This window comes from Corvus kubaryi, unplaced genomic scaffold (genome assembly GCF_017639235.1).
Source record: "Corvus kubaryi isolate FWS band 111438036 unplaced genomic scaffold, C.kubaryi_AGA036_p1.0 132, whole genome shotgun sequence".
Classification (NCBI taxonomy): domain Eukaryota; kingdom Metazoa; phylum Chordata; class Aves; order Passeriformes; family Corvidae; genus Corvus; species Corvus kubaryi.
Window position 1 is genome coordinate 3,242,544 of NW_024580666.1, and position 20,634 is coordinate 3,263,177.

General features: G+C 39.3%; 1 protein-coding gene across 8 annotated transcripts in view; it reads right to left on the bottom strand.

Moving 5' to 3' along the window:
* The window catches only part of GREB1L (GREB1 like retinoic acid receptor coactivator), a 75,858-nt gene that overhangs the window by 46,359 nt on the left and 8,865 nt on the right, over positions 1–20,634 (bottom strand). For 2 of the 8 annotated variants that reach the window (XM_042030104.1, XM_042030076.1), the window contains exons 2-6: positions 14,252–14,411; positions 13,780–13,977; positions 6,902–7,078; positions 4,037–4,213; positions 2,004–2,126 (exon numbers count right to left, since the gene is read on the bottom strand). In XM_042030104.1, the coding sequence (XP_041886038.1) occupies positions 2,004–2,126; positions 4,037–4,213; positions 6,902–7,078; positions 13,780–13,977; positions 14,252–14,408 (832 nt within the window). In that variant the 5' untranslated portion in view covers positions 14,409–14,411. Of the gene's footprint in view, positions 1–2,003; positions 2,142–4,036; positions 4,214–6,901; positions 7,079–13,779; positions 13,978–14,239; positions 14,412–20,634 lie in introns of all 8 variants that reach the window. The other 6 variants (XM_042030042.1, XM_042030031.1, XM_042030053.1 and 3 more) reach the window with 5 other exon arrangements.

Genomic DNA, 20,634 nt, shown 5'->3' on the forward strand with positions numbered 1-20,634 from the left:
GTCAGGGCCTTTGGAGGGAGATGCTGGTCTGTCATTATATATGGTGTAGCAAATATGTAGTGTTAAAGGTTTCATCAAAGTAAACTGTCCAGAAGCTTTGGGTATTTTTTTTCCTCCCCATCTCTAGTTCTAATACATTTTCTTGAAATTTTATCTGTGAATGTGGATGTGGCTGGTATATGTTTAAACACCACACTAAGCAGGACTTGTTGTTATTAACATACCAGTTATTAAAATTCTTTATTTTTCTCTTGTAAAGCCTTGTTTCTAGCTGCTTAACACCTGAATTGAACTTTCCCCTCTCGAGTGTCTGCCTAAAACCGAATTTTTGATACTGTATGCCCATAATTACCTACATGTATCTTACAGAACTCAGAGACTGAACTGCTCACCAGAAATAGTTACACTACTTTTAAAGGGAAAAAAGGGTATGAGTTGATGATGTACTGAAAACAATTTCAGAAAACAACCTGCTAATAAGTAGTCCTGTTTTAAAACAACCGAGAAGCAAACACCAGTAGAAAGAGCTATGCAAAATCTAGAAGAGAAAAAGTCAGAAAAGCTCTCCATCATAGGTGACACATGTCAGAATTTATGCCACTGAATAAAAGGTGCTTTCCCCCCTTCTCCCAGTCACAGGGGATTCATGTGTATGTATGTGGCATTATCTTCACTAGAAGATAACAGCAGAAGGAGATGAAAAGGTTTTGACAAGCCTGACCTAGGAGTACAAACAGTGACACACAGAAACACCAAGCAGACTGAAAATGGCAGGGAGTGATAAGGAGAAAGCCATATATGAAAGGTGTATCTATTAACTTGGCAGATACAATAGAAGACAAAGCTGTGTAAATATTAGAATTCTTGTTGTTCCAAATAAATAGGTTCTCATGCATCTGCACAGTTCTCATGCCTGAATCTGGAAGCCAAGGGATCATGCAATGAAATGCAGATGTGTTTAAACCACTCTGTCATTAATTCTACCCAAAGCCTAAAGCATTTAGCTTCTTCGACAGGGACAGGGACAACCACCTGAGGGAAGTGCCTCTGAACATACTAATCAGTGACTACAATTTCATATGAATGTCTGTGTTCAGCTTTTGTTTGTTATTCCTTTTAACAAACTTTCTAAGTGGAAAAAGTATTTTAACCATCTTGCTTTATATCTGCATTTCATATTCCTCTAAAGAAATAAATGCTTTCAGACATTCATAGCAATAACAACAATTAACAGGCCATTTTCTCCTGTTTTTAATTTTTCAAGAAATAGCAGAACAGACACAAAAACATACAACAGCATAGATTCAGTTGCAATAAAGCAATGAGGAAAAAAGCTCAAACAAAAGCACTTTGTCTACTTGCAGTAAATAAATAAATACATGAAATTAAGATGCTCTTCTTTGTCAGTCAATGTCTATCTGATTTTTATAGTTTCTCCTTATTTAAGTGTAACATTAATAGCTTTCTAGAATAGTTGTGAGACACCTGTTAGCTCACAAAACACAAACCCACTGTATGCATATGGGGAAATTGCTATATTAAGTACACCTTTGTGTGCAATAAAATTTAAATAAATAAGGAAATAAGCAAGTAAATAAAATCAAATCTGGTCCCTCTCCCTAAAAGGAGATTATTTTCCTTTTTAAGACAAATAGCCTAGTTTATATACTAAGTAAACACTTCCCTATAAATGTGTAATTGAAGTTTTTTGAGATTCACAAAAAAAATTAACAAAACAAAGACAGGGAGGCACAGAATCAAATAAATTAATAAAAAAATCATTTAATACTTTAAAATCAATTGTTGTTTTGAGACTAATCTGACCTTCAGCCTCACCTGGGTCTTAACCTTTGCCAAAGCAAATTTTGAAAGGCATCCTCTCCAGTGTAATCTATACATGACTCAAGGTAAATACCCAGTTGTTTACAGCATCCCTGACCCACCAGTGTCTGAGGTAACTTACCACCCCCAATGGTTATCTTTACAGCACTTTCAGCTCCTACCTGTCTGAGTGAACCCTGATTTGTATCCATTAGCTGATCCACCCTCTGGGGTCGTGGACGGTGACACCGAAGGATTTGGTTTAGCAGAGAGGCTAGCAGCAGATGATTGCCTGCTTCTACATTCTGCAAACGAAGCAGCTACAGTACATATTAACAGGGCCTGCCTTCCAGCAGCAAAGTTCAGCAACGCAGTGGTGAAAGGTGACAAAATGTTGAGAGCATACACAGAGCACGTACAACAAACAGCGGCAAATGGCAGCATTCAACGAAAATAGGGATTCACAGTTTAGTCAACTTTGTCTTCTAATTAAGAAAACCTCCCTTGGGGCCACTCAGAGGGCCAGGCAAATACAGACCAGATGCTGCAAAATGGCAAGAGCCCTCAGATCGCAGCTTCCAAGAGACTTGAAGGTATTGGACATGTCCCACAAAACACTCAGTGACTTCTGTGGCACAACCTGTACACAAACTGTCATATGCTGCCCTTTAAAAGGAGAAATTGTGCTGAAACCCAGATTCTTAATATGCCTCCACAAACCTTCAGGGAGATCTCAGCACTATGAGTGTCTGTCTAGATGAAAATTGAGTTGAGGGAGGAGAAAAGCACACATTAATCCATTTTTAAAACTGACATCTAATCAGGATTTTTTTTAAGAGAAGAGGGTGTTTAAAAGCACTCTTCTTCTAGTTAGACCTATAATGTAAGTGAACGGTGAAAGATTACCACATGCATTGCAGCAATACAGGGATAGAACCTATCAAAGTAATGCCCATGAGGTTGACTCTTGGTTGATTTTTCTAAACTTCCATGGGTGCTCAGAACACTTGCAATTAGCATATAACCAAAAGTGAAACTGGAATCTTCTTCTTCCACATGTGCATTACTCCTGACTGCATTTACCAGGACACACACCAACCCCAACTGCACGAGCGTCAGGGAAGGGTTCCAGAAAAAAGATGCCAAAAGTAAAATAAGGTTTCCTTTGTCTGTATTTGGAATTTCACTACCAAATAAAATATTTGTGTCATTTTTGTGAAAAATGCTGTTGAAAAGCCACATCCACTTTAAAGCAGTAGTTAATTGTCCTTGTAACGGAGAAAAGCAGCTGAAGCCAGGATCCCTTTGAACCACTAACTGATACAAACTATAATCACTCATACTGCTCGGAGATAACCATCTCTTTCTGGTGTCATGCTGCTATTCACATGAGGATGTGACTCTTCAGATGTCTGTCAGTCCTCCTGCAGAGCTTCCCCTCTTCTCACATCAACCTTTCTGGAACAACAGGGGCCAGATGGAACTCTGTCTTCAGTGAGTGAGACCGCAGATGACAAAATCAGGCAGTCTGCATATAAGCCAACTAGGTAGACAGTGAGTAGGTAAACCATGCTTTCCTTGAGTCTTTGCACGGTTCTAGCTCCAAAAACCTGCATCCTCCAATAAGAGACCCCATGGCTACTTTGCCTTGGGGGTCACAAATGTACCCTCTTGTAGCACATAATATCGCACAGGCTGCTCTGGTAGAAGGTAAGACCAAGTGTAAAACACTGCAAATGGCAGGACAACCCAAGTTTTTTCTTTCCCTGAGATCACTGACCTGAGCTTTTTTAATCTTACAGCATGCTAGCTATCCTCAGGCATTAGACAGATTGAATTGCACCTGCTAAGATGAGTATCAATGGAAAAGCAATGTTGCAGCCCTGGCTGTGAGTCACTTTGCTTCAGGCACATACAAGAATCATCAGAGTGAGTAACCCTTTTTTCTACCAAGATGACTGCACAGTCTAAGATGGGCAGATCTAGGGCTCCCACCAAAAGCATGGGGAGATGGAAGAGTGTTTACAACTGCATGGTTATTATTAAGACTTAAAATTCTTTGGCAAAATCCAGACTTGAGTGAAATCAGTGAGAATTTTTCCTTCAAGCAGTTGCTTTTGAATGCATACATTTTCAACAGCAACTTTCAATTTTTCATTCAACATCACCCCTAGTAAGCATAAAACATCCCTAATTGAATGGGCACCTTTATTACCTTTCCAGCAAATAAGGGGTCCCTTTGACAGTACACCTTGGGAGCTTCTTACTAGGTAGTACTTTAAGTGCTTCTGCTTCTTTGGCTGAGTGGTTAATTTCAGGTTGATATGATTGGAAAACTCTGTGAAGTACCGAAATCCTCTTTCTCCACAGCCTATACAATTCCCAGAAAATCCTGGAAGAATGAAGCAGAAGATAGACAGATTAAATGTCTTGTACTATCTGCTAGGAATAAGGCCATCTAAACCTACCTGCACACCCAAGTTCCAAGCAACTGGAGGCCTCCAGACAGCCAGCCTCTGCAGGCACAGCACATGCGTGTCAGTCTTAGCTCTTCTGAAACTCCTCCATCTCTCTGGGGCATACAGACTTATGCCAAAATCCTACCACCAATTTTCCCCTCTACACAGCGCAGAGAAGAATAACTACTTGGGAGGGGGAGAACTATGTTGCCACGCTAGGAAATTTCCATGAGGGAAAAAAAAAAGCTATTTTTTCTACATTAAAAAAACATGAGTTCCAAACTGCAGACATCTCTCTCAAAACAGTGGCTAATCCATCAGAGCGACTCCATATGACTGAAATTAACTTTAAAATCAAATAAATTTTCCCTGAGACTTCTTAAACAAAATAAGCTGAACCTTACATTTTATTAAAGTGTTGAAAGCAATCGTTTGATGTCAAGATTTGCATGGCAAAGTTAGGAGTGCTTCAAAATAGTTAAAAAACCCTACAGCCTCTCATGAAAGTTACAAATTTAGGAACAAAGGCAGAAGACTGCTTCTCTGCAACATTTCCAACAAGCTTTCAAAGAAAGGCATGAAACTTTGAGTTGAAGTCTGGAGAACAGGGTCCAGACTAAGAATTATAAGCAGCCTTGATTACCAGTGCCATTCACAGCTATGTTAATGGGAATCTGGCATAATGATGGCACCAGTCTAACATTTCATAGAACAAAGCACAAGACATGTTCTGAAATGGGTCTGTCTTAAAATCTTTGTTGTTTAAATCAGTCCTCTATTATCTAATGCTGAACAATTAAGCTCCCCTCGTTCACTTGCCATTCCACCCATCTCTGAACTGCTTTCAACCTTTAATGAAAAAATATTCTCTATGGAATATCAATAATGATTTATAAAAGTGCTAGCAGATTAATACCTAGTGGAAATGCTTTCCTTTTGTTTGTTTGGGTTTTTTTCCATTTACTAATCAGTTCAAGATCTGTAAGAGAATCGATTTTTCATTCTTGCTACTATCATTATTTTCCACAATGACAAACACCTTGGAGAATGCTGGTTCCGACATTCACCTGTCAGCCAAATTAATAGGTTTATGACAAAGATATTCAGTGTTTTTAACAAAATGCCTTATCCATAAAACCCTTATTAATTAGGCCACTGTCTTTAGCCTTTCTGTGCCTCATTGTCAGCTTGGACGAGCATGCCAAGAAGCAAATTTCTTCATCCTGTTTGCTCTGCTTCTCCTGGGACTGAATCATTCTTTCCTTTCTCCCTTGCAGCCCACAGGACCTACCAACGTATCTCCACAGTTTTCAGAAACAGTCACCAGGGTCTCACAGAGCTACTGAGTCAGTTCTTTGCTCATAGGTGCCAGGTACAGAAGCCTTGAGGCACTTCAATACATCAGCAATGCCAGAGATGTGTCACTGGGCTCATTATCAAATGAGACCAGAGATGATAGATGGATACAAAGCTGGGAATGTGGGGGAGGCTTACCAACAAAGACAAGTAGTACCACACTTAATCAGGTTTAAACACCATCTGCCTGTCTATCAGATAGCTCTTATTGATCACCTCCTGACACTTCCCCTGCTTAGCAGGGGAGAAGCTCCTCTGAATCCTGAAGTGTCCACCAGAGTACCCCGTTATCCCACATCCCCAGCTGTACCCAGCGAGGGCACATCACACCACAGCCCCTATCTAACTCAGGTCAGTGGCATTTCTGCCTCAGGCCCAAAGGTTTACAGTGTGTAGTAGCATACCAAATGGATTCAATGGAGAGATAACATTAAAGCACAAAACAAGGCTGTTTCCAATTGTTGCACAAAATATTGCTGGTCTGGACCAGAATTCAAGCAGTGCAATTAAATCAGGGTATTTATCCTTTGTTGTAATTTCTTTCCTGTTGAAAGGTCTTTCTGAATATATCCTAGGCAGAACAATGACAGGAGGGAGAAATGAAAGAGTAAATTCAAAACAGGCTAAAGGAGCCAAAGTACATTAAATTACTTTTACTAGCTTGTTAAAATGTGTACCAGTTGTGACCCAGGCAGGAAATCTAGGTGCACATAGGCCTGTCTTCAATTACCAAGAGATATTGCTGTATTAAAATTTTAAACTTCATAAATGTAACAGATTAGGACATAATGGCGGGGGGAGGGAAGCGTCCCTATGTATTGGGTTTTGGGAAGCAAATTCCTCCCAGAACTTCTGCTGAGAGCAATGACCTTGGTGAAGCCAAGGCCAGAATTCATCCCTTAATCCACCAAAAAATAGATAGTTCATTTTCAATACTTGCACGAGCATATTTCTTCTTAAATGAAAATGCTCTAAGCTCGAGCAGAGATAAAGAGTATATGGATAGTTCACATTTAGAATGCCAGGGCTGCAATTGACTTCTGCCCACACAGAAATCCACAAGATTCAATTGTGGTTAATTGTGGAATCAGGGACTTGTTTTAAAATGGGCTTTTAAGGCAGGTCCATCTACAGATTTGATTTGATTATATCAGTCCTCTCCTCAACATATTTCTAATAGAAGGTTATTAGCTGAAATGACATTAGATAATTTTCAACTGGCTTTTTTCCCTCTGAATTATTATAAAGGAAAAAAGATCTCTTACCTAAAAGTGCATTTTTTCCATGATCATCTGGCAAAAACCGCTTGTCAACAGCGCAGACTAGAATGTGCTCAGGAAGGTTGGGAGATTTGGCTCCTACTAACAGGAAGCCTGCTGGGATATCAATTTGCTCCATGCACAGAGATACTAACCGTAAATCCTTGCCTGCTTGACAAAAACCTACAAAACAAAGCAAAGCAAATGATAACTCTTCAAAAGAATTCATTTAATTTTCCTCGTTTTATCAGTTACGAAAGCAAATGGGGCTTCACAACTTGATGCTGTAACTGAAGTTTTAATATACCCTTTTTAAGGGAAATGGAGGAAGTTGAGATAGCATCTCATCAGAACCACTAGCTGAGGGTTTCAGAGACAATAGATAACATTATTTTAAATATGCTGAACATATACAGGCACAGAAGAAATTTAAGTGTCCGAACACTAGACATCAAATGGCTCCAAAACTCAATTTTTTCAAAAAGAACCAAAATAAGAGGGTAAGCTTGGGATTTAATAACAGAAAACAGGTCTTAAAACATGCCAAAGCTTATTTTTTCTTTCCCAAACTTAAGTTTACAGTTTTTTCAACAGAAACAATTTTGTCTTTGTTGCTCGTAAAAGGCTAGCATTGATACATAAACACTATTAAATAATAAAAAATAATGATAAAAAATGATGACTGAAGTTTAGTACTGGCTACTAAAAATTATTTTATTGTATTAAAATAATTAAATATCTAAATTTTAAATTCTCTACACATTTTAGGAATTGCAGCAAATAAATAATTCACTAGCTTTGGATATGCGAATCATGTTTTCTTGAAGTCTCCAGTTGAGTCTCTTGAAGTCTCAGTGGACTGCATAACTTTCAAGTTTTCAATTAAGTTTTTTCCCCACTCAAATACACATATGCACACAAAATAAGGACATAACATTTGTTCATGGGCTTCTAATCAATGTAGGGCTAAAGCAGCAAAAGTGGGCAAAAATGGGGACCTGAGAGAGTTTCTGCTGTTCTATGTCCTGCAATGAGCAAGTAGCAGGCTGGGTCACACAGAAAACATAGCAAGGCAACCCAGAGCAGTGTCCAGGCTAAATAAACAATAAACAAAGAAAATCATAATCACAAGAAACAAGATCACAGTTAAAAAAAAGAGCCTGTGGAACTAATTTTGAAATTACTTCAACAGCCATTAAGACTTCAGCTATCAATACCTATTACTTACACTTAATTTAAAATATTATTCATGTAGTCCTTAATTGTCACAGAAATTTTAAGGAAGAAGAAAAAATCCTGGAGAAACACACTGTCTAAGCATCTGGGAACACAATGTGACCACAGCTTGACCAATAGCCACCTCAGCCATTATAGATACATATGCCTGTGCTCTTAGCTCCTGTGCCAAAACCTATAGCAACTTCAGCAAAAACTACAGAAGTTAATGTGTTCTGGCTTTATCTCAGAACTGTACCAGGCACAGAGCCTGTGCAAAGTGGAATGCACAGAATCAGCTTGCATGAATTTCCTGACAAGCAGCAGCTTGCTGAAAACAGGGTCCAATACAGGTGCAGTCTTGTGCCTACACCCACAATTTGTTGAACCAGTTCTTGGCTGAATGGTTTCTTTAGTTCTTCAATCAGCTCAGTCCTAGCAGCAGCTCATAGAAAGCTAGCTTGGATTCACCCCTCACACACAGCTTTTTCCAGGCAATGAATTAAAATGAAGTACCTAAAGCTTTCATGTACGAATCAGTGGTTATATCAATAACTTACCAACAAAAACTTACATATGTTTTAGGGGGAAAGTATTAAACCTGCATATTTAAAGCACGATTAGTTATTTCCTGATTAGGTGCCATTTGATTTTAATGTTAAATTCTTCTTAAAGCATGTTCGTTAAAAACATATTGATCCTAGTCAAATAGAAAACTAGGTACCAGGCTAAGTATTATCTAGACTTTTTGATGTAATTTAGAAAGAAACTGTCACAGATAAACACAGATACATTCAAAATAAAATTTGCTTATTCAAATGTTTATGCCACTTGGGTATTATACCCTGAGTTTTCAAAACTGACCTGAAATACTTAGGCATTCAGTGAAATCTGAGTAGCTGACATGCTCAGAAAATATCACTTCACATCTAGATTTAAAATAGAAAAATTACCCACTGCTGACAATGTGGGCAAACAGGAAATCTGTAGATAAGGATTTTGAAACAGCAAGTGCAGTAAGATTTCAACACTTGTGCTTTTACACAATTAGCTTCTAGCCCAGTCTCTACCTAAAAATGTCCAGGAAATGCCCAGAAGCACAAATGGTGACCAACAGGAGGCTTTTGAAGGAATTGTTAGCAGTAGCAATACTAGCACAAGCAAGCTGGTCAATGTTGTTGCATGTCAGTACAGACTTGCTTTCCAAAGGAGCACAACACACTGAGAACGGTGAATATTACACGAGAAGCTTCGAGCCCCTTGGAGCACTTGAGGGTTTTGATGTCCCAGTAAAGTGAAGCAGTGCTCCACAACATCCCAGGTGAAAGCAAAGACTCAGCTTTACCCAGGCTAGGAGCAAAACAACTTCAGCTACACTTGGAGTAGCTGTGTGTCACCATTCTGCATCAGTCCCCAGGGGAGAAGCTACAGGAGAACCCTAAGAAACAACATCTTTACGAGTTTACAAGCATAACTCAGTGACAGCCTGCTATCATGGGAACAGCAGCCTCTTACCTGAGAGGCTGTGGATCTAAATATACTTAATATTTCCCACCATTTAGGATATGTAGGACTGGACTGCAGAAATGCTGCATCCTGCCTAATCTCCAAACAGTACCTAAGATTTACCTCCAGTATCATCTCTTACTTATACAGTGCTCTCAGACCCCTTGCACGCTCCCCCTTCTCCCTCCTTGCACAATCTCCTTTGGCATCCTCCTCTGCTTTGGCTGGCGACATCTCTGGATCAGAGAGGTATGCAAGTGTAGACTGGCTGACCAGCACATGCCTCTGTAATGTTCAGCCTGTCAGAGAACTGTAATTACTCCGCTGCCCCAGGGGACTTAAGTTTGGGGACACTGATGTCATCCAACCAGCTCCTGAACTTCACAAATCTTGCTGAAATTCACTACCTTCATCATCTCTACCCCTCTGCCAGCAATGGCAGAAAGCAGCTACCAGCTCAGAGCTCACAGGCAACTGCATAAACCTCATTTTCTAAGGTGGTGAGACAAGAAACAGGGCTGATACCAAACGGTTTCCTCTGGCTCCCCTTCTGCAGAGGGAAAGGGATCTGGATGGGTGGGCAGTGAGAGAGGCAGCACAGACAGACAGACCCTCAGAGCCTCCATGAGCTTTTCTCTTGCTTACTCAAGAGCTGCCACAGGAGAAGCAGGGAGGGCTGCAGACGCTGGCCAGGTACAGCTGGAACTTACTTACTTCCATCAGGAGATATGGAGAGTATGCAAATCTGCTTCTGTGCAGTAAAAGGTTTGAATTTTCCTTCAAAGACATGCAGATGGTATACCTCAAGAGCCTTTCATTATCCTTCTTTCTCTTGACTTTTAGGGCTGAAAAGTACTCTTTTAAGTTTCTGCTGCTTTTTGAAACTGAATGAGGAAATTCCACCCAAAACACATTGATTTGGAAGCAAGTAACAGACTGCAGGGAGATGAAGGGGAATTAACCCTCTCTCTGTTACATTGTCTTTTTCTAGCTAGCAAGCACCACAGAGACCCCAACTTTATTTTCTTTTCTGTTTTGCATTATTTTGCATTGGTAGTTAATTATCTGGTAGAAATAATAATTTCCACACTAGGAGAGACAAGACATAATGTCTCAGTACTAGCTGAACTTGTGCTGTCAATGTCCAAGACTTAAAACATTTAAAATCCATTTACATTTCATAGCTATTCACTTCTAATTGCGCTGGCACCTACATTTCTATGTCAAACGGCAGTAACACATTTCTTCTAAAGAAGAAAGAATGGCACCTTAATTTACTTGTGTACCTTTTATGAAAATCTAAGTACCAAGAGGAGAAAACATGAGTCACTAAACCAAACCAACTTCTCTTTGTGAAATCCCTTACCAACATGCAATTAGAAAAAGCAAAAGCCCAAAGTTAAACTGCTGAACTACTAAAAAAAAAACAGAACCAGCATCTTCTCACCAGATCTCAGCTTTGTTTCAAAGAAGGAATAGGCACTTATATTTCAATTAAGGATTTGCAAATAGCAGGAGCACTTACCAAAAATCAAAATATTAACAACTTTTACAGACATTATCTGCATTTCTTTGAGAGAAAATTCACTAGTTTTTGCTTCTGAGAAGCACATTTGCATTCTCCAAAACTACTTCATTGAAAGTAACGCAGTCCCATCTTCCTGAAAACGTATCCCCACATCTCTCAACAACTAGAAGTGCCAGAATCTTCTTAAAAAAGAAATTTTTATCTATCCTCCCTTTCCCCAACATAACAAGACACAGTTTCCATGGGGGGTGCCAGGCCCTTGTTGGAGTGTAATAAATGGGGTATTTGCATAAGGAATTAGCTTCCAAGAATTACATATGAATTAGGGGTCACTGTCACTTGCTATTGTAACCTCACAGTAACTGATCAGGTGTTAAGTACCTGCTTACCTAATTGCTTCTGAAACTACCTTGGCCTTTCTTTAAGCATCAGGTAAATTGAGGATTTGCTAACAAAAGAAAGGTGATATTATTGTGTTTCCCACAGGTCGCATAAAATGTTATTCCACAAATTAGAAACGGCCTCTTTTAAAGCTACAGCAAGCAAGAGGTTCAGAACAGCTTCTTGCTAATGCAAGAATTTTGTTGCCTATTTGAGGCGCCTGTATGAAGACAAAGAATTGAATTCAGGAAAAGCACACAGCACAAATACCTTAAAGGGAAAAAGATTTCATCCCATCTGATCCAAAAGGAGGGAAACAGGTTTTACAGCAAGAGGAGCTATAAACTGCAGGTTCTAGTACCAACGTTTTGCTCCTGGATAAGCAATTGAATACGTGCTTAATTTAAAGTATCCAAACACAGTGAGTTCAAATAGTCTATCAGTATTCTTTAACATCTTCATGTTATTTACCTTTGCAATTAAATAACTAAGATAAGGGATGTAAACAATGGTAGTGATCCTGTCTTACATCTCTGGAAGGCATATTCATGAGATGAAAGATGAGCTATCAGATTAATATCTTGCTGAGATATGGTCTGCAGTGTGAATGTTTGGGAACCAGGGCATTTTAAACAATTATGTAAAACTGTCCTAACAGATCACCAAAAGTATTTGGAAAAAAGTCTGTTTTCCTTTCCTTTTCCAGATACAAAAACATTGCTCTCTTAAATCAGCTCCTTGAGAACACTGAAGAGCAAGGCAGATTTTGTAAACTCAGAATGGTAAACTTAAAAATGAGTAATGAACAACCCTAAAATTCTTCAGATATAACACACAAAACTTTCTTCTAGAGTCCTTTGATCATAAAAGACTTATAGATAAAAATCAAAACACAGACCTGCCCCGGAAGGTCTAATTTTTCCAGGACATACTAAAAAGTTTAATATTACACATACATATAATATGTGAAGTGAAAAAGTTACTGCTCCTGCTTCCCACAGGAGATTTTGCAGACTTTATTGATACTTGTCCTCAACTGAGAACACTTTCCTAGAAATACATCGTTTTATACTTTCTCCTTCTCTCCTCCTTCAAATTTACTAGCCTTCAAAGAATAGAAAACACCCTTCTGTGTGAATATCAAATTTTCCCAGCAACATTCCCCAGCTTCTTACAGCAGCCAGCCAGCCCTTCTGTTCTTTGTGCTACAGGGCAGCAGCGTTACAGAGGGTAAACGTGCTCGGAATAAGCTGCATTTGGAAGTGGAAAAGATGACAACACATGCCACTAAACGCCCCCCGAAAATATCAAAGAATTACCAGCTATTGGTAGTTACTTCTATCACTTTATATAACCAGACACTTCAGTAAGGTTCGAAACCATTTTATAAATTACAGCTTTTGATGAACTGTGCACAAAGATTCAGGGGGATATTGAATAAAATGTCAAGAAGGGCATTTGGACCTGGTGGGAACAGTTTCTTATTTACAGGTGTCTGAAGTTGGCAGGGAGATGTTTTTACAAGAAGCACATCCAATAAATACAAGTAGATCTTCCTTTTTTGAGGCAGTTAAACCTTCAGAATAGAACAATTTTGGGATAAGATGAACCAATCACACCAATTTTTCTTTGGACAAGTAGGTACACGCATAATGACATGGCCCTTTCTTTAACACATTTAAACCCAAAAAAATATAGTATTGTCAACAATTTTGCTCATCTTGAGCAACAACAAATCAGGACAGCTCAGGGTAAGGAAGCAGTGGCCAGCAGGCACATGGGGAAGACAAAACAGACAAGCTTCCACTACCAACCCTCTTATCACCTCAGCAGCAGAAAGTACACTAAGTGTCCTCTCCATTTTCTTTCTCCAAACTCTTCCTTCTGCCCATGCAACTAAATCCAGCTTTGCCAATGTTTCCAAGAACAGCCTAGGGATAGACTGAGAACCAGCCATAGTGATGCCAACTCAGGTAACCTCTTTGAGGACGACAAATCAATGATAACCACAGACAAAAAGAGGCTTTCAGAAACGAATTAAGTGCCACAGCCAGTCCTTGACACTGCTTTCCAGTGATACACGAAACTTTATGTCCTCAAACAAGTCCTTCTAATACGTATTTTGTCAGATTTAAGGCTTTGACTACAAACTGTATTTTCAGATCTTCTAGCTCAAGAATTTCTAACTGTAGAGAGTGCACATTATCATTAGAATCAGTTGTGACGGTCCTACAGCAAAAAAAAGGATACCAACCATCAGTAGTGCAAGACCCTTCTGGGGCAGGTTTTTGCGAGTATGGGATTGGTGGACTACTCGAATCTGACAGGTCTTCATCCTCCTCTTCATCTTCCATTTCATTAACAGTTTGGTTGGTAGAAAAGTCCAGGTTTCCATTTTGTGAATAGCGATGTACTAACTCTTTATCCAACTCTTCTACCTTTGGCTTCACATCTGAGGAATAAAAATAGAAAAAATAATAGGAGATAGTAAAAATTAAAATAACTTAGAAAATTAAACTTTTCAACAGTATCTCCTTTTAAAACAACAACACATATCTCCTTTTAAAATAACCAGCATGTCATTCTTTCCCCTTAACAATGCCCAACATTCAGATTTTGTCACACAATGAACTGCTGTGCAGTTTTTGTGCTTTTCTTAATGAAACACACCCCACCCTTTTCACACACAGAAAAACAAGTGAAATGTGCCATACTTTCATGGTTACCTTCCGGCAAGAAAGGAGGCTGGTCAGGATCCAGGTACAGCTGTGAGAAGATTGGCCGTGGGACAACGCTGCTGCATCTCAGAGAAGCTTCTATGGAGTTATGGAGAGCTTCTTCGAAACGGGCAGATTTTAGTTGCCCTGCATATGAATTCCCCATGATCTAGAAACAGAAAGGAAACAGCTGATAAGGGGATGGGAGAGTGCATGCACAGAGAATTTACAAATGAAGACAGAGGTCTTATTATCATCCATGAGAGTGATATAAAGTTAGCAAGAAAATATGCTACGGAAACAACACCTCTAACTAACATTTAGTAACAGTGTGGCCATGGAAGGTTTTAAAATGACATGTTGATGTCTCTCTCTCAGTCTGGCAGACTGTATCCTTCTGTTCCACTAAGCTTTTAGCACATTTCCAGCACACTGCTCTGTGTCTTCTGCATACATGACCTCTCAACAGCCTCAAGAACCTGCCTGGTATAAAAAATTAATGGAGGGTAGATAAAACCATTATTATTTGGGTTTTTTAGGATATTCAGAGTATAATACAGAAGGTATGTGACAAACCCCCAAATTTTAAAAAATCAAGTTGGGCTTCATCAGTTTTTGTCAAAGAGTGTGTTTACATGATTTTTTACCTGTCAGTATGCCATTACTTGGAGAGAAACTGTACACAAAGACATCCAGTAACTTGATTTTTTGCTCTTGCTCATATTAACTGAAATTACATGGAAGGTCAGTTTCTCTGTCTTTTCAGAAATTTCACCTCCTGTCTTCAGTGTAACAGTATGATTTACATGTAATCCGTCCATTAAAGAATCTAAACATACTCTTACAACAAAAGATATAAGTAATAAAAGAGAAATAAATAACTTCTAAACCATATGCAGCAAATGCAGTGAAACGTCTTTATTTGAAATTATGCTTTACACTTGTATGGTGATAACAATAATTTAAATCTCTGCTTTAACAATTAATATCTCTGTTTATATCAATGATAAGTTTAGGAACTTAATTAAATATTCAAGCACAAACAGACCTGTAGATCCTTTCTTCCCCTTGGATGGCATTACACAGCCCATAGACTGTTATATTTGTGCACTCAGCACTAGGATATGGGCTCTCAAACATAAACATTTAGTAACAGGGTGGCCATGGAAGGTTTTAAAACGATACAAGGGAGACTCACTGAAATATGAAATTTTCCACTTCGCTAGATCATTATACCAAATGACATTTGTTCCAAAGAAACACCAATCTAACATTTTCCAATATTCAGAATACAAGACTGCACTTTTGGAGAAATTGATTTCCACAGAGAAAAGTTTTCCCCAGTTAAATCAATAGATAGAAAAGTATAAAAACTTACAACATTATCTTTGTACTTCCCCTCACTAGATGTCACCTAGCCCTACAAACAGGAAGACACTTTGGCCAAGAAGATACGCTGGCATTTTCAAAACCTACAGTTCCACTCCTGCTTTATCACTGGGTTGCTCAAGGTCCTCAGGGCCACCTGTTAAAGGGCAATAATCACAACAGCCGCTTCCAGCAATGTTTGAGGTCTGCTGGTGTAGACAAATATCTAAGAGCTAATTATTACTACACTACTGGATACATGGCGTGAAACAAATCAAATTACTCACCTCTAACCTGGGAGAGAGGGTCAGTTCCCTGTTCAGAGACTTCATGCAGCTGTGGGAAAATAATTCCCCATTTCTGACTATCAGACTGGCTTTTAATAAATTTTGTGGCAACTACACTTCCCTACCCCAACCAGAGACAATACCAGATAAAAAACCATTAACATGACAAATTCTGCTATTTCAGCAGTAAAATACTTCAGATAAGTAGATCCTCTTTTCCTTTCCTGTGGAAATGGTAGGGAGTACAAACACACAATTACAAAGTGTGTTAGGGAAAAAGTTACACTGAAGCAGTATTAAGGTGGCAGCACACTAAAGACTGTCAGGTGCCTTTGAAAAAAAAGAACTGATGAAAATCAGCTAAGTGAAAGAAATACTGATTTTACTGAAATCCATAAATATACTTCCATAAATATAAGCAAAATCATGACAGACTATTATTGAATTTCATATAATAAAATTTAATTTCTCTGCTATTTATGTCAGTTATGATGTGCTTAAGGTAAGATTTCAGGAATGTATTCAAATGAAAAGACTTTAGTTAAAATACCATAACGAAAATGACGCAATCTTCATGAATCAGAAAATTTGTAATTCCCACAGCACAACGTCTGCCTGAAGTCTGTTCATTCTCCATGTTTTCTACAGCCTACATGTTGTATATAATCTATGACAGCTCTTTTAATTTTGATGGGAAGCTATTAATAAAACACAGTATGCACACAGCAAAAGTGCTGGCAAACCAAAGCTATTTGATTTGCTTCCCTGGCATCTATACAAGGAGACTTGCCTGTAGATGGGGATTGTCACGGATTTACCTGAGAAAGCTGGTTAATGTTACCAGAGGATGTTTCTAGTTTGCCAAGAGAAAACAAGATTGTTGGAAATGCCAAGTAAAGCAAAGCTCAGGAAGCACAGCTTGTGTGAGCTCTGGTCCCTGCAGCGTGGAAGCAGAGCAGGAGGAAGGCTCGTCAGGGATGTGCTTGTGCAACATCGGGCAGGCAGAGGTATCAGAGGGCGGAGTGGCTGCGGGTCCTGCTGGGCTGCAGCAGAGGAAGCTGGGAGCCCTGGAGAACAGCATGGGGCAGCTGATTTCCTAACACTGCCTGAGGCCATTAGGGCAGCTGGGCCTCATCTGGAGTTCAACAGAGCAGGGGAGGGGAGAGCAGGGGCCTTTCCTTCTGCAGGGAGAGGAGGTGGCAAGACCCTCCTGCAGTGAGCTACTGCCCAGATCAGGTTATGCCATCTTGATCCATCCTTCTCAAAAGCCAGGAGCACCAATTCAAGGTAGTAACTCCTCAGTGTTTCTGCATTTGATTCTACCCCTAGGTGCCTGGTGCAATTAGGAAGTGGTTAATTTTCCTCTTCTCAGGGTAAAAGGGAGGCAGCCCCCAGCAAGCACACCTCAGCAGCAGCAGAGGAGACAGCAAAATGTGCTTTAAATGGGCTCAGATGTGCTGAGAGGGCTTGAGGAGGTAGCAGAGCCTGGAGGAAAAATAAATTGATGGAATTTAAAGGGAGGCAAAAAAAAAAAAAAAAAAAAAGAGGAAAACCAATTCCTCTTATTAAGACATGTGTCTGCCATATCTGCACTTAAATGTGACCAAAGCCAATGATTTAACATGACTAAATTAATGTTCATTGTTAAAAAAGTTACCCAAAAAATATGTCTATCCAATATTCCTAAATGAGGTCATTTGGTAAAAATAAAACAAACAAACCAACCCCTCTTACTATAGTGAAATTAAGACAAGGTTTTCTTAAAATTCTGCCCATCTGATGCATCAGTGAGCTCGGAAGGATGTGGGAAAGACCTTCCATTCTTGAGTTCATTTGAGCTGATCTGACACAGTGACTGAGAGAAAACAGAGCTGGACTTGACTCAGGAGCTCCTCCCCGATCTCACAAACCTGGTTTTATGCTGCCAACACTGGCACATCGGGGTTCACCCTCGTGTCCATTGTCCCATATCCAGCAACACTGCACGGAACTCTGCTGGAGCTCACCTGTATGCACCTAGAGGTTTCTAATGGGCAGGAGGTTTGATGTGAGGGTAAATAATTATTTCCACATCCACATGCACACTAATTGTAGCTAGCTCAGCACAGAGCTGCTCAGATTCCCAGCAATGAGCAATCTGCACATCTCTAATTCATTATTCCAGCCCTCAGCTTTCCTTTTACCTGCACCACCCGATGGATACCAGTGTAATTCTTAAGTTGCCTACTTCTCTTGACAACCTTTTGAGGTCTGTTTTGGATTGAACCCTACAGAAAGTTATTATGTGCAAAGGGTATATGTATTTAGCTGCTATACCTTTTCCTTCCCCACCACCCTACCAAGGAAGGAGGTTCAATTTGGCAACAGTCATTCTAAGGCTTCCCCTCTACCTCAATAACTTTCCTGCTGTACACAGACAAATTTTATTTAATTTCCTTAAAACTTACTGTGGGGCTTAGAAGACATTATCAGAATTGAATCATTTCAAAATTAAATCTGAAAGAAACCATGAAATAATAGGGGAATTTCCTAAAATTTAGATTACTTGCATCTCCAGGTGCTATCACTCTCAGCATTCTCTGAAAAGATTCAGGTACTAAGGCACCACCACACATCTCCATTGCTGCTGTGCTTCCTCAAAGCAAGTTTCCTAAACCCACTTCAAGTCTTCTTTGCAGTGGCCCATCACTGAACTAGAAGATTAACCACGAGGTTTGCTGGAGTGAGAACTGCCTTACAACAGAGCTGGAAGGAGGCTCTCACATTTCAATCTGTCTTCTTACAAAGACACATGAACAAGGCAATTGTGAAATTCCTCTAACCTGACCACAGGTAAAGGAGGATTATTGCCATAGCTTTTAATAAAACAATTAATGGGCATTCATTTTGGAAAGCAAAACTACAATTACCATGAGCTTCTATCAAAGCAGACAGAAATGGAAATAACAAATGCAAAATTTAGAGAGGATTAATTTTAACACTGCATCACTTAACTGTGTGGTGAAGGACTCAGGGAAATTCTAATCACTCTTTCAAACCCAGAAGCTAAACTTACAAGAAAACCTTGTCAATTCAAGCAAATAATGTTCCATGTGGTCACCCAGGTTTCAAAAGATCTGTGCAGAAACATGACATGGGATGTTTGAAAAGAACCAGAGCCTAGGTCCAACAGTGTATAAGTACAGTAAAAACTACCCACTTTTAGTTAGGAAAAAAGGTGACTATGCTCCTTTACATTGAAAAAAAAAAAAAAAAAAAAAAAAGTCACTTCTGAAAAGTGGATCGTTACTCAATAACTCTTGGTAGCCAGAACTGCACATTGAGTTGAAGGCTCTGCTAGTAAAAATATAATCAGATCATTCAGTACACCAGATACCACATATTTGGCCTCCAGGTGGGTCATGACCCCAGAGACTTTAAAGGAGAGGAACCGAACTGGAGGATGAGGGAGGGGGTGAGTGTTGTTGTTATGGCTTAAAGCAATTTCACAATTACCTGATAGTGAATGATGAATCTGATGCAAACACCCTCCATTAAGTCAGCTCTATCAAGTCCTTACTTTGTGTTTAACCTAATAATGTAATTGTGTTCTCCAAAACACATAATCTGGTTTCTGATCTGGCCTAACCCCACAGAAAACTGTCTCTTCAAAGGAAAAGAAAGCAAGTTCCTCCACAAAGGCATTGCCAGGCCCAGCACAGCTTCTGTATCTCAAAGGGTTATCTCAGGCAAAGAGAGACCAGGCATCTATTTATGCTGCAGAATAACTGAACCGGTTGTTTCAGGTACAGCTCCTGGTTTTGATTGTTTACATCATTCTTAGTCATGTTCTGTATTATTTTTTCCCATTAGAGCACCACTAGGATCTATGAACATGCATACAGCAGAAAGGATGTCAATTAATAATGGCAGTAACAAAAACAAACACTAATTGAAAGTGCAGTCTTCAAAGTCAAAAGTCTCTACACAGTATCAACCATAGCATTCAGTGGGGAAGACTTATGAGTGACTCAAAACAAGACTGTAAGGTGGAGCAGAAGGCTCACTTCATAAACACTGTAAGATCCCTTTTTTCCCCCTCACAGTCTTTTCAACATCTTGAGACTCTCACCCTGTTTTGTCTTCACTAGGGATATTCAAACTCAACTGCAAAAGAGCTTACAATCTTGTGTAGCAAGTGACAAGTCATTCACAATACCTTTCAAGAAAAATGAATTAGTTTGGATTTACCTTATTTACAGTGAAGTTTCCTCTCATCTTTTTCATTTTATTTTGAAGAAAATATTGTTTGCATCCAATACCATTTAGAGTCTCGTCTTTCAGTCTAATGTTGCCACTACATTGTAATGTGTAAGAGTAATGGGAAAGATCAAGAACACTTTTTTTTTTCCTGACAAGGTTCTTTCTCTTATTGCTCAATTATTGGTATCTGTACTTGGAGTATTGCATAAGATTATCTGGGATTTGGACAATTCCTTGGACAGAAACAGAAAAATGCATACACTACAGAGCCACATGCAGGATGGTGGAACAGGGCAGCTGTTTCCCCACAACACCAAACAGAAAGCAAATCACAAGTGGTCTTAATATGGAGGCTGCTATGCCCTTACTTCTCCATCCCTTCCACCCCAAGACTATTCCTACAGTCCTCAGGAACGGCTCATAAAAACAATGAATATACTAAAGGTAAAAGTAACACCTGGATGCAGGATGCTGTTACTAAGTTCAACTTACATG